The 12,843-nt window shown below is 36.3% G+C and overlaps 2 protein-coding genes across 3 annotated transcripts; both read right to left on the bottom strand.

The window, feature by feature from the left end:
• Positions 5,004 to 6,846, bottom strand: LOC18782457 (40S ribosomal protein S12). Its single transcript, XM_007215054.2, has 5 exons — positions 6,758 to 6,846; positions 6,634 to 6,661; positions 5,577 to 5,886; positions 5,393 to 5,458; positions 5,004 to 5,281 (listed from the first exon to the last, which is right to left on the bottom strand). The coding sequence occupies exons 2-5, from the start codon at positions 6,639 to 6,641 to the stop codon at positions 5,222 to 5,224; spliced, it is 444 nt and encodes a 147-aa protein (XP_007215116.1). The 5' UTR covers positions 6,642 to 6,661; positions 6,758 to 6,846; the 3' UTR covers positions 5,004 to 5,221.
• Positions 10,872 to 12,612, bottom strand: LOC18781664 (probable CCR4-associated factor 1 homolog 6). Of its 2 annotated transcripts, none has more exons than XM_020560528.1 (2): positions 12,126 to 12,612; positions 10,872 to 11,914 (listed from the first exon to the last, which is right to left on the bottom strand). In XM_020560528.1, the coding sequence occupies exon 2, from the start codon at positions 11,779 to 11,781 to the stop codon at positions 10,957 to 10,959; it is 825 nt and encodes a 274-aa protein (XP_020416117.1). In that variant the 5' UTR covers positions 11,782 to 11,914; positions 12,126 to 12,612; the 3' UTR covers positions 10,872 to 10,956. The 2 variants fall into 2 exon arrangements, with proteins under 2 accessions (XP_020416117.1, XP_007215794.1); XM_007215732.2 differs by having other exon boundaries at positions 10,872 to 11,911.

Raw genomic sequence — 12,843 nt, 5'->3', positions numbered from 1 at the left:
TTTTGGAGGAAATTGTAAGGCAAAACGGCATAAGAATTGAAATGAAGCAGAAACGCCAGGATAACGAGTTGGCCCTTCAAGCCGAGTATGCACGACAAAGGGAGTATTTGCACAAAAAAGATATGGACAAGACGGATCGGGAAACCATGGCGATGGATACAAGCCATATGTCCCCTGAAACAAAACAATTTTGGAAGCTAGAACGAAGGGATGTTATAAGAAGAAGACTTTACCGGGATGAGGGGCCTAGCAACACGGATTGGTTAAATGATGGAAACTATTAAATTAGTTGGCATACCTTTTATGTATTTGTATTTTTCATGTTTTCTATTAAAGTTGTTATAATTCATGTATTTTATTTTAGTAATAGTAATTCTTAATGACTTGTATTGGATTTCTTTATTTAATAAACAAAGCATTCAATAAAATACCTTTTTATTCAACATATTCCATACATCAAACAAAACAAAATTAAAATAAGCAAAACTACAAACTAGGCACAATAATAATAACAAACCACAACTAAACCATAATAAATAAAAAAACAACACAACCTAACCATAACTAAATAAAACATAACCAAAGCATCTATGCTCCATCATTCATCTTCATTGCGTTTCACTGCCCATAGATGCTCCATCAAGTCAACTTGACGCATTTCATGAATATACGAAGATTGCATCTCTGTATATCGATATATCATCCGGGTCATCAAGTGACCATCCCTCACCAACGGTTCCGGATTAAACGATTCTCCACTTGGCCCCATGGGCCTTTCATAAATCCGTGTCAAGGCCATGTTCATTGGATCTGGTTCGTAGACCTCTAAAGCATCATAATCGTACTCATCCTTCACAATCATATTATGGAGGATGATGCAAGTCATCAAAATGCTTCTGAGGATCTTCTCATCAAACATATGGGCCGCACCTCGAATAATCAACCACCGAGCTTGAAGGATGCCAAAACACCTTTCGACATCTTTCATGTATCCTTCTTGATAGGTAGCAAATAATTTTTGCTTCTGGGATCGGGGATTCGGAATGGATTTGACAAAAGTGGTCCACCTCAGGTAGATGCCGTCAGCTTGATAATACCTCGTCTGGTACACTGTATTGTTGACTTGATAGGTGATATTGAGGCCCTGGCCTCTCAATACATCGTTGAAGACCGGGGATTGACCTAGCACGTTGAGGTCATTTTGGGATCCGGCAACTCCAAAGAAGGCATGCCAAACCCATGTGTCGAAGCCAGCAATGGCTTCAAGGATGATACTTTTTTGGCCTTTTCTATTTCCATAATCACCTTGCAAGGCAGTTGGGCAATTCTTCCATTGTCAGTGCATGCAGTCGATGCTACCAATCATTCCTGAAAATCCTTGAGCTTCGGCTCTTTGTAGAAGCAGTTGGAGGTCCCTGGGAGTAGGTCTACGCAAGTAGTCCTTAGTGTACAGAGTTTCAACTGCTTAACAAAATCTAACCAAAGCCTCTAACATAGTGGACTTTCCCATCCGGGCAAATTCATCTACTTGATCAGCAGATGCTCCATACGCCAACATTCGTATAACAGCTGTAAGCTTTTGCTCAGGAAGAAGCCCCAAAATCCCAGCAGCATCACACTTTTGAACAAAGTATGCATCATAATTGCAAATATCATGCATGACTTTATTGAACAAATGGGGTTGCATTCTAAATCGCCTTCGAAAATCAACATCAGAGTACAAAGAAGTTGGAATAAAATAATGTTCCAAAAGATTCTTACCCCGAGAATGCCTATGTCTGTCCACATTCCGGCGGCGGCCGACTTGTGAACCACGGCGGCGACCTTGGTTCTCTTCATCTTGCAAAGCCACTGCTATGACAACTTGTTCATCGACTTGTCTCTGCAACTCATTGATTTCATCTGCTCTACGGTTTCTCTCATTTGTTTCTCGCTTTTGCCTCTCCAATCATCTCCTAAAATCTTCCATTAAGAATGAATGGAGTATGAATTCTAAACTATGAGAAATGAAAATATAGAAAGATGTGGTGTGAGAGGTATGAGCTGAGCTTCTGGTTTTATAGAAAATTTTGGCAAGATAGACATGCCACGTGGCTTGATTTGATTGGATGAAAATCTTATCTGAAATTTGAAATTCATCCAAAATTTGAACCCAAATTTATCTGAATTTTGAATTTTGAAATTCATCCGAAATTTGAACCCAAAAATCTTATCCGGAAATTTTATTCGATTATGAATAGTCTTGACACGTAGGAACCCAGAAATCTTATCCGAAAATATTATCCAAATTAATTATTTTCATTAAAAAATTTGTGAAAAAAACAAAAAAATAAATAGTAATTGTCCTTAGTCATGGCAATGAGTGGAAACACAAAATACTATTTGCAAGGGCAACCACTATTCACGTGAATAGTGGCTGCCCTAGCTCCCCCCTTGCCATGGCTAAAGGCAAATGGGTGGAGTTGCTCTTAGCACATAATTATGATTATAAAATAACAAAACAACAACTTTCTCTTTTCGCAGGAAAAACATGAAGAGCAAAAGAATGAGTACAATACAATAGTAAAAATTTTTAGAATCATTAATTTAAAATGTCAAAATTTAAGTATGGTTTTACAAGAAAAGGATGCTAATGAGCTCAACTTACTTGAGCATAATAAAGAATTTTCCCTTGAGCAAAAAACTACAAATCCATATTTCTTCAAACTCTATCTAGATAAAGGTATAGATTTTTACCGCAAGATGTTAAGAGTCATATGATTAGATTAGAGTAAGAGCAAAATACATCTCTTCAACTATACATTCAGGCTTTTCTTTTCAATTTAATTATTACCAAAAGCTGTTCTCATTATACTAGTAGTATTAACATGGTTGAATATAGAGAACTGCATTTAGAGCATAAACAAAAAACTATCACAGTTACTCCTGCATTTTTAGCAAAATATGGTTATTTAGGTCAACTTTATATTGAAAATAGTGATCATTTAGATTCGTTTTCAGCAAAATTAAAAGAAGTCATAAGTTTCTATATTCCTATATGGAAAAGCATAAAATTAGATTTCACCAGCATACCCCCAGAATGGTTTGAGGATAGTATTTACCCAGACAGAGCACAACATAGTATTATTATTTCTCATAATGAACTGCCTAGTCGACAGAATCAACGAAAACAGGGATTCCTACCAAGCAAGACATTCAAAAATATAGAGGAGCAATAATAGAGGAGCAACAATTGTTCAATGATGATCGTCTGAACCTCATGCACCAATCCAATTTTATCAAGATTTATTCAAAGTCTACATCCAGGAGACCAGATGACATATGAATTCAGGATAAGCACAACAAGAGCAAAAGTCTTTGATGAGATATATAGCCAGATAGCAACACAAATTGAAGCAAAAGACAAGGACAACTCATACTGGAATAGCTTAGGAGAAGAAGAGCTACACAATATAGACAACATGATGGAAGTATAATGGACTCCTCATCTTTTCACGTGAAGGATCATCCCAGCAGATGCAGAATATTTTGGCTCCATACGGCATTAGTTGAAAAGAAGAAACATTTTGGTTCCATACGGCTAACAAGAAGCAAAAGGATTCCTTAAGCAATCCAAAAATAAATAAGGGCATTCTTGCCCAAATACAAAATATTTTGGCTTCTTTTAAAATATTTCTCTTATCTTTGGCTTTTTCCAAAATGTCCGTTAGGATTTCTTCTGACTACACCATAAAGTTTTTTTTTTTTTGGGTTTGAAGTCCATGGTTGGTAGAAGAACAAAAGGTATGAAACGAAATTACTAAAATGGGAGCAAGAGAATATTCTGAGTTACTATTATTGATTTAAAAATTGATCAACAACAAACTTATGGATTGGAAGAAGTGTCACCCAACTCCATTGAAAGAAGTGTCAAACTTCGTCAAGGGTTTGTTTGTATTTCTCCTTAATGTCAATTACATTTTAAATAGAGAGATTTGGCCATTTGAGAGAGTTTACAACGAAAGGGTGAGGGCCATTATATAGGGAATATAAGAGGAGCCTCCACTTTTGGAGCAGAAAAACATGTGTGAAATGGGGATAACCCACAACCAATCAATGTATGTCAAGTGGAAAAGTTATCATGTATTGTATGCCGTGATTGCCAGAGATAGCAAAATAATGTTATCCCCATTTCACACAAGTATTTCTCTGAAACTAAGTGGTGGCCAAACTATATTATCATTTGGATGTACTTGAAAGAAATTATTTGATTTGACAACAAAACTAAATTTGTTATTAAAAAAACAATTAGATTGTATGCATTTAAAATAAGCCAAAACACAAAAGATATGCATAAATATATATATATATATATTTTTTATTATAGAGAAAGACGATAATAATAAAAAATAATAATAAAGGGATAAAATTGAATGTATTTAAAATACCTAGATGTAATACAATTGAAATGAATTCAGAATTACTGCATACAAGATCATTTGAAATTCATTTGTTTTCTTCATTTATTTCGAAATTGAATCTTGGCATACATATAAGCTTACAGCGTCATCTAATTGATTTGGAATCACTCCTTTCAAATGGCCGTAATAGACTTGTTGACGAAGAGGCAATATGAATTTTGTTTAAGTTATGGTAATAGTTTGTAAGACCAACAAAAGTTGATGTATTCTCTTGAAATGTACTCTATAGTTTGAGGTATTTATGCAATCAACCCAAACAGAAAAAGAGGGATAAAGAGAGATAAAAGGCAAACATGAAATCAGATGGTGAAAAATCCTAGAGCCCTATATAGGTCGTTTTAAATATGCAGTGAAGGCTTTCTAACTTCTAACACAATCGACAATGGCAGACAATTGTGCCATCAATGAGGCACATTTCAACCTCAGGTTTACATTAGCAATTCACATACAATTTACCATCCTCTAACATCCCCTAAAGGAGCTTTTAACATAATTTGCAGAAGATGCATAAATGGCCATGCTTCCCGTTTCTCCCGCGTATTCTAAAATAATTTATGAACCTGCGTTATATTGGATGAAACTTTTTCATAGAAAACAATTATCAAAATGTAGCATATACTAGAAACAACAATTTGAAACAAAATTGAAAACCATGGTAAACAGTAAACTAGTAAACAGTCAAATAAAGTAACAATCCATGAGACAAACAAAGCTCCCTAAAGATGTTTCAACATTTCTCACAAAATTCAGACCCAGTCAACTTATTGGGCCTTCACATGCTGCTGAACAACATGAAGACCTTCGTGATCCTCCCCAAAATCCTGCACAACCAGAAAAACCATGGTCTCATTTAGATCATCCAATGTTGCAGAATAAAATAAAGTGTGTTACTTTAAATTTAACTTCCTTCTCTATTGGGTAAAGAGTCGTACCTTCACAACCACACAAGAACAACCAACGACCTTCCTAGCCTTTCCCTCAGAATCAATCTTGCACAGCTGTATGAGTAAAGTAAATAATCAATGCACAAAACAGACAATCACTAGGCAACCAAAATACAGTAGAGTGAGAAAATAATCAAATGCCAAAAGTAGTTTAAAAGTAAACACCACTTACACCAGCCCACTCTCCTAGGGTCTTGGCACTGGGAACGGTCAGCATGTTTACGTTGTGGTCAGCACAAAGAGCTTTCACCAGTTTAACATAGTCTTGCTGATCACAGTCCTCTGCCAGCACACAGAGCTGGGCAGCATGCTTCTCAATCACTTTTGCAGCTTCGTGAAGACCTCGAACAAGACCGCCATGAGCCAGTGATTTTCTCAGCACAAGCTGCAGAGCAGTTGTAACATCCATAGGCTCACCAAGAGCTGGAGCTGGAGCAGGCGCTGCTGCTGGCGCTGCCTCAGTTGACACTGCAGCTTCTTCACTGCAAATGAGACATTGAAACCCATGAATCAGAAATGGTAGGACCATTTTTGGTAGCATGAGACTACATTCCATAGAAACAAAAGAACCATGATACCAGCACAGATAAATATAAGACATCAACACCGTCTCTCCATTTATTATCAAACAACAATTTTCCAGAATGATTTTAAATATCTGAAGACTCATTGTGAACAGAGATCTGTTCCTCCCACATAATTCAAACTAGCTCTGAAAAATAACAATATGATCAAACAATTAAACAATATTCATGTCAAACAAAATTCAATCACAAATAGCATTTCCCCCCCCCCCAACCGGGTACCTCAGAACTCAGAAAAATAACAAAACCCTGAAAATTTCTTCACTAAATTCAGATACTTACACAGTTCATAATCTCCTCATAGAAATCTAACCTAAAAGTTTTTGCAGCCATAGCCGAAACATATTTTATCAATTCAACTAATATTCTGGCTTTTAACACTCAACCCCAACTACCCAACTAGATCAACAACAGATAGTCCATACCAGATAACGCATTTATAAATATGCCATGTAACAAGAAAATAAATTCAACTTCGACATTTACTTAAGTAAGAAACCAGTTTTTAAACAATACAAAATTAGAACAAAAACTACAACTTCACAAACTTCAAGAAGCAACCCAATGCTCATGAAAGGTCCAAAACGAGATGTTAAGTAAACTAATATCAGGGTCATTACTCTTGAAGAACATGAGTTTACTTACCCTGCCATTTTTCCTCTTGACGTTCAAGCTGAAAAATCGAAAAACGAACAACATATGTCAATAATCAGATTCCAGATATCTTTAATCTCAAGATACATATACATAGAAAGAGGAAGAGGGAGACCTTGAAGATTCGGTGAGATGAGGTAGCCGATGCACCGAGAGGTCTGCGTAAGCGAAGCAAAATGAGCAGTCAGAGTAAAGTGAGGAATTTATTAGGGCAAACCCTAAATCTTGTTAACCCCTTCTTGGGCCAATCCAGTTCCCGGCCACATGAAATTGGGCCCAAATCCATAATTACCCTCCTAGTATGGGCTCTTACACATGAAATTGATTGCCCACGATTTTTTTTTTCTGAGGGATTAAACCTAAATTAACTGTATTATTAGCATAGTTCAAATCCTTAGGGTCCATTTGATAACTATTTCAATTTTTATTTTTATTTTTAATTGTTTGTGGTAGAGTATAGAGGAAAATGAGAATAAGAATGAGAGTGATGATGAGAGGAGAGGATGGAGAGAGAAGAGTAACAAAAGTGAAAACAAAAACTTTAAATGAAAACAATTTCAATTAGATTTCAGTTTTTAGTTTTTGTTTTCATTTTTGTTACTCCTTTCTCCCTCCTCCCCTCTCAATCCCATCTTCACTCTCATTCTCACTTCCATTCTCCCTCTTTTTCTTCTATACTCTAGCACAAAAAATGAAAATTAAAAACTAAAATTGAAATGGTTATCAAACAGGCCCTTAGTTTTCTAAAAAAATAAAAATAAAAAACTAAAATTGAAATGTTTATACAAACGATATTTTACTTTGATATTATCTAATTACAGGAAGGGAGATTTGAACTCAGTTTCAAAGTGGAGAGCACATCTGCTCTAGCCAACTTGGCTAAACCCATATCTGCTTTTTATTTGTTGTTTCACTTTTATACTAACTAGCTTCTTGACCACTTTTTTTTTTTTTTTGTGGCTAAAACGAACTATTGATTAGGATTCGAGAAGTGGGGATAAAAATACTCTTTCTTAATTTAACCAGTCAGTTTACCATTTTATCTTTATTTATTGTTTTTTTTCTCTCTTAACATTTTAGTTAGTTAAGGCATTTGTTTCTGTTGTGTTCAAAAATTTAACCATAAAGATCTTTGTTAAGAAAACTGGACCTCTCTCCTCTTGGTTCTTCCTTCTGTTTTAGACGATATTGCTGGCCTTTATAGACCCGAACGGTTTGTGTATTAATGGCTAGGTTTTATCTAATGTTGGGTTCCGTCCCCAATTTTTTTGTTTTTAAAGAAAAAACGAACAAACAAAAACGAAAAAGAAAAATAATCCCATAACGGCTTCTCTTATTATCACAAAAAGGGAAACCCAGGCAGAAATGACAAAGCAGATCCAGAATTCTTTCATTGGGACAATTAACTGATAACGCTAAACAAATCCAACTAATAAGTGCGAACTTTTTAATATACTGATTGATAACATTGAATACATATACCAAATCTGTTTAACACAAGTTTCAAGTAACTTGAGTCTCTCAGAACCATGCTTCCCTTGCAAAACTAGACACTGGTAATGCAAATCTCCGAAAAGTTGTAAAAACAAAACATAACTGCTCAAAAACAAAAGCAAATTGCTGGCTCTAGCCGCTGAAAATGGAGATTTGGAAGTCTTACTTATCATCAAGTCCTTTGCGGTCATTCACTCAACCTGTTTTCGATTGTCTCAACCGTATTTTTCACGCCATCACACCACTTCATATGACCATGCCTGGTTTGGTTGCCTCCAATTCAGGGGCAAAGCCACCTGATCTTTTCTTTCCCACTTGGCTAAAAGAAGAAAAAGAATCCATTACATCTTTAACAGACTTCAGATACAGCTGATTACTTTCCCGGAAAGAAAAAAGACGATGAGCCGCTTGCTGATGATTCTAGAGGAAGCACTCTTCCCGTGCACATGTTGTAATAACAACATAACGCTTAATTATTTTTAGATATTTTTCATAAGTAGGCGAACGAGGCAGAAACTTACTGGAAAGAGTCACAGACATCCTTTGAAACTCCTATTGAGACCATGGAGGCTTTAAGGCACTGGGTTTGCCAAGGACAATGAAAAGTAACTTAGATCTATATCATCACCACAGAGATATAGATCAAGATTAGTAAGCCTAGGAGAAAATACACGAACTAATAAACATGTTGTGTATAAACAATCTTCTTATGTTCCCCTTCTTAAAAGATCATTTTGTTCGCCCTCACACTTTAAAACAAAACAAGCACCCACATAATTCATCATCACTTTCAGCAGTACAAACTTCTTGGCGTCGTCAAAATTAAGCACCAGCCATTGCATTTTGGTTTGGTTTTTAACTTTTGTATTGAAAACATAACATGCACATTTATACGCTAAAGAACCAACATCTCAATGGATAAGATATGAAAATGATGCATACCTTCTTCCTCCAGTTCTAATAGCTCTACAAGTTGTTCAACCCAAGGTAAAAGCATCACAAGATTCCAAGAGCTACTTCATGCCATAAAGACATTGAAAGCCAAGGTTTCAGATATAAAACTTAATTTTGCTTCTGCTGTGAAATAGTCCATGAAGCTATGGAAGTATGAGATCACACCACCAAAAGAAAGTAAAGCACTGAACAGGATTGCATGAGGCAAAAACAAACGAAAGGACATATTTTGTTTGTATTTCACTAACCAAGTATCCACCACTAGAACCACAGCAGTAGTAGTGGAAACATAAACAAACTTGGAATATCTTTGGCCCGTCAATGAGCTAATGTGGTTACGAATAAAGCCATACAATCTTCACTTACGTGACAGAGAGAGATTGAGATCATATGTCTAACAGATAAGAACTGAGAAAAAAAACAAACCAAGACAGGAAAGGGGAAAAGAATGACGCAACAACATTAACCACAAGGGTTGTTGAAGTGGGGGATCAGAGGCGTCATACTCGACCCGGAAAAACAGCAGAAGAGCTTACATGAATTTGGATTCCAAACTAGCAAATTATGGCATGCCAACAACTAGCATGTACCCGGAATCATACCGAACAGAGAAAGTGGCGCACTATCATAGTAAGTAGAAAAATGTCCCTGACATTAAAATTGAAAATAAGTGCAATACAAAAGGCAACGCCATTTTATGGCTGTGTCCAAAGATCTTGGGATTATAGTCTATAATATACGCAAGGTAATGCCTTGGAAAAGTATACCTAACTGTTGATTTGCACTGGGGACTAATAATTAATCTAAGGAGACAAAGCACACGTACATGCATATCAAAGCTTCTGCAATGGCGGGACAACTGTGCAAGAAGCAACCCATAACCAAGTGACATGAAGGATAATGGCAACAAGTAACAAGTTCAATAAAACAACATTAAACATGACCTAAATTATAACGAAGTAAGCACCTGTATCTGCTTCTATTCCACCTAAGCACAAACTTACATATTTTGGGATAGTATAGTGGTTCTTTTTATTCAGTCTCCGCTACATTGCAAAAAAAATTATTTGGTAAGGAAACCTCAGCTTTTCTTATCCCTTAATTGCACAACCAACTCATACCATTAAAATTTAAAACAAAACAAAAATTAATATCATATTTCAAAAATGTGGAAGCATGAACTGAACTACAACAACACTCAAATCATAGAAGAGCGGCAATTAAAAGGCCTATCAATTCCCTTAAGCAAGACAACCTCTTTTCGGTGGACCAAACCGTAGAGGAATGGGAAGTTTATCAGGAAGACTTACTTTTAAACATAAAGTGGACCACTATAATCCACGAAATGACACTTCCACTGAGATTTCACGCAAAATGAGGAACATAAATTAACCAAAAAGAACAAAAGGAAACAGCCTAACCATTCCAAAGTGCCTGAACCATTGAGACCATAACTGTGGTAGAAGGGACTGACCTCACCATGAAAGTTTTCCCGAACAACCACTAGCTTGAAAATGGTTAAGGATTACTCAAGCGAAAGAGATAGCCATAAAATATTGGAAAACTGAAGAAAACTAAAACATCAAATACCTTCACATATTCACATATACGTCCACCAAAAGCAGTTGTTTGTCTTGAATGGATGCGTCTATGTGTAAAAAAGAAACATCTGTTCCCATGACCAGTGTTATACGTGAATGTAACCCAATCCAATCCAATCCAATCCAATTATTGACGAAAAGTGCAAGCAATGAGAAGTTCCAAAGTTGTGCACAAGAGGATTATCATTAAAAATATGTTATATATTCATAAATTAACTTGTTGCAAAAGTGTACATGAAGATGCAAGTACCAGGCACAGACAACGTTAAAGAGTATTTAGTACATTCTCAACACCTAAACCATACAAGACACCAGCATACTTCTCCAAAGAACCACTAAAGAAACTCTCTTTCAATTTTCTGAACGTACAAGACGTAAGCAAACTATCAGAACCTGCCTGATGACAAATACCAACTCTCTCCACTTCCAACAATTCTGCGAGCTTGTTCAATCCACCATGAAGGCTATTGCAAAACTTCATCAGATGCTTGATATCGTATATTGTCGGAAAGTAAATATTGATCAAATTAAAGAACTCTGCTTGCGTCTCGGGCAAGTTCTGGCAAGTCAAAAGCTTAAGCAAGTATCCAAAATCATATCCACTATGGAAAGTGACCCAATGCACAGTATCATTCAACACAATCCCAGACGACATTAAGAGCTCGCCAAACCGCTTCGCATCAATACCCTTTTCATTGTTTTTCTTAAAATCAATGCCACTTTGGCGCAAAAGCTCAATAGAATCATTGGCAAAAACATCCTCATTGAGATTGAATTCCCGGAAATTAAACTGCCAAATGCAGTGTTTATCAGTTCCACAAGTGGGCAAATTCCCTTGCTCATCAGAAAATGTGAGACCCAGTTGAATCAGCTTGAGCATATCTACATTATCCTTCAAGGTTTGGTAATGGTAGTCATAGCTGTTCTTGAAATTGCCCACCGGACGAAGAACAATGCCAGGAAACTCGGTGTCCATAGCAACATACGGATAGTCATCGACAATTTTTCGTATCAAAGCAAATTCCTCCTCAAAATTATCGTTCCACACCTCACGAATTTGAATCGAATCGGGCTTCGGTAAGAGCTTCATTCCTCAGTGAAAACCCACAAAGAAATTTCGATAAAAACCGCAGGGTTTGAAGACCCAAGTCAGCAATTCAACCAAACACGCATATAGCGGACCCAATTGAATCCGCGGGATATATAAACCCCGATCAGTTCTGCTAATGAAGAATTGGAAATGATACAAACCCATCAAAATTCATTCAACAAAGATCTAAGCTTTTGATTAATTGATAAAAAAAATTAAAAAAATGCATTAAATTGTATGCAAAACCCACAAAATAAGAAACAAAAAGGCAAAAATAATAATAAATTAGAGGAAGAACATCAAACATCAAATCAATAGAGAAAAGTGAAGGAATTGAGACCAACCTCAAATCAGGGGAACATTCGCATCACAGATCCTACGAAGAAGAGGACTCGCAGATTCAACAGAGAATGAAAAAGCTAAAAGGCAAGGTTTCTCAGAAAGAGAGAAACGGAGGGATGCGTAAATATGTCGCCAAGATTTGCTTCAAAATATGAGTCGTAAAGTCGATGAACGAGGAATGAGATAAATTTTATGGGGTCAACAAAATGGCGGTAATCTGAAATCTTTTTATTAACTGGTTTGTGTGTGTGTGTGTGTTTGTTTTTTGTTTTTTTTTTTGGTTTGTTCTTTCTGCAATGAACGAGAGGCAGAAAAAGAAGAACAAACAGAGAGTACGAAAACCAAAGCGATAATTTAAAAACTAAAAACTAAAATTTTTTTTTTAAAAAAAAAACACCGAGTTCAGAGACTGAGGAATTTTTTATTTTTTATTGGCAGGTGGCGGTGGGACCCACTAGGTAGGTTTGCAATTGATCATTGGTGAGATGTGGACAGGTGGAAGCAGATGGCAAGAAAATAAAAGCGAAACCTTTATCTAGACCGTCCAATCCATCATATCAAAAAATCCACTTGGGGAGAGTAAGGGGCCATATTAAAGAGCCCGACTAGTATATAGCCTATACTGTTTTGACCCGCTTGGTTCGCAAAATGAATTCTCTAGAAATTTTGTTTACATAAGTTTGGTGTACAGATAGCGGTGGCAGCTGAGAGGTTTGGACG

Source organism: Prunus persica, chromosome G3 (assembly GCF_000346465.2).
Source record: "Prunus persica cultivar Lovell chromosome G3, Prunus_persica_NCBIv2, whole genome shotgun sequence".
NCBI classification, from domain to species: Eukaryota; Viridiplantae; Streptophyta; class Magnoliopsida; order Rosales; family Rosaceae; genus Prunus; species Prunus persica.
This window is presented reverse-complemented; position numbering and strand designations above follow the sequence as displayed.

Excerpts from the sequence above, each read along its gene's own strand:
- LOC18782457 (XM_007215054.2), bottom strand. Across the intron at positions 5,459-5,576 it reads CCCTAGGAGAGTGGGCTGGT|CTGTGCAAGATTGATTCTGA; the intron begins GTAAGTGGTGTT and ends TTACTCATACAG. Across the intron at positions 5,282-5,392 it reads GTTCTTGTGTGGTTGTGAAG|GATTTTGGGGAGGATCACGA; the intron begins GTACGACTCTTT and ends CTGGTTGTGCAG.
- LOC18781664 (XM_020560528.1), bottom strand. The coding sequence starts at position 11,781 with ATGAAGCTCTTACCGAAGCCCGATTCGATTCAAATTCGTGAGGTGTGG.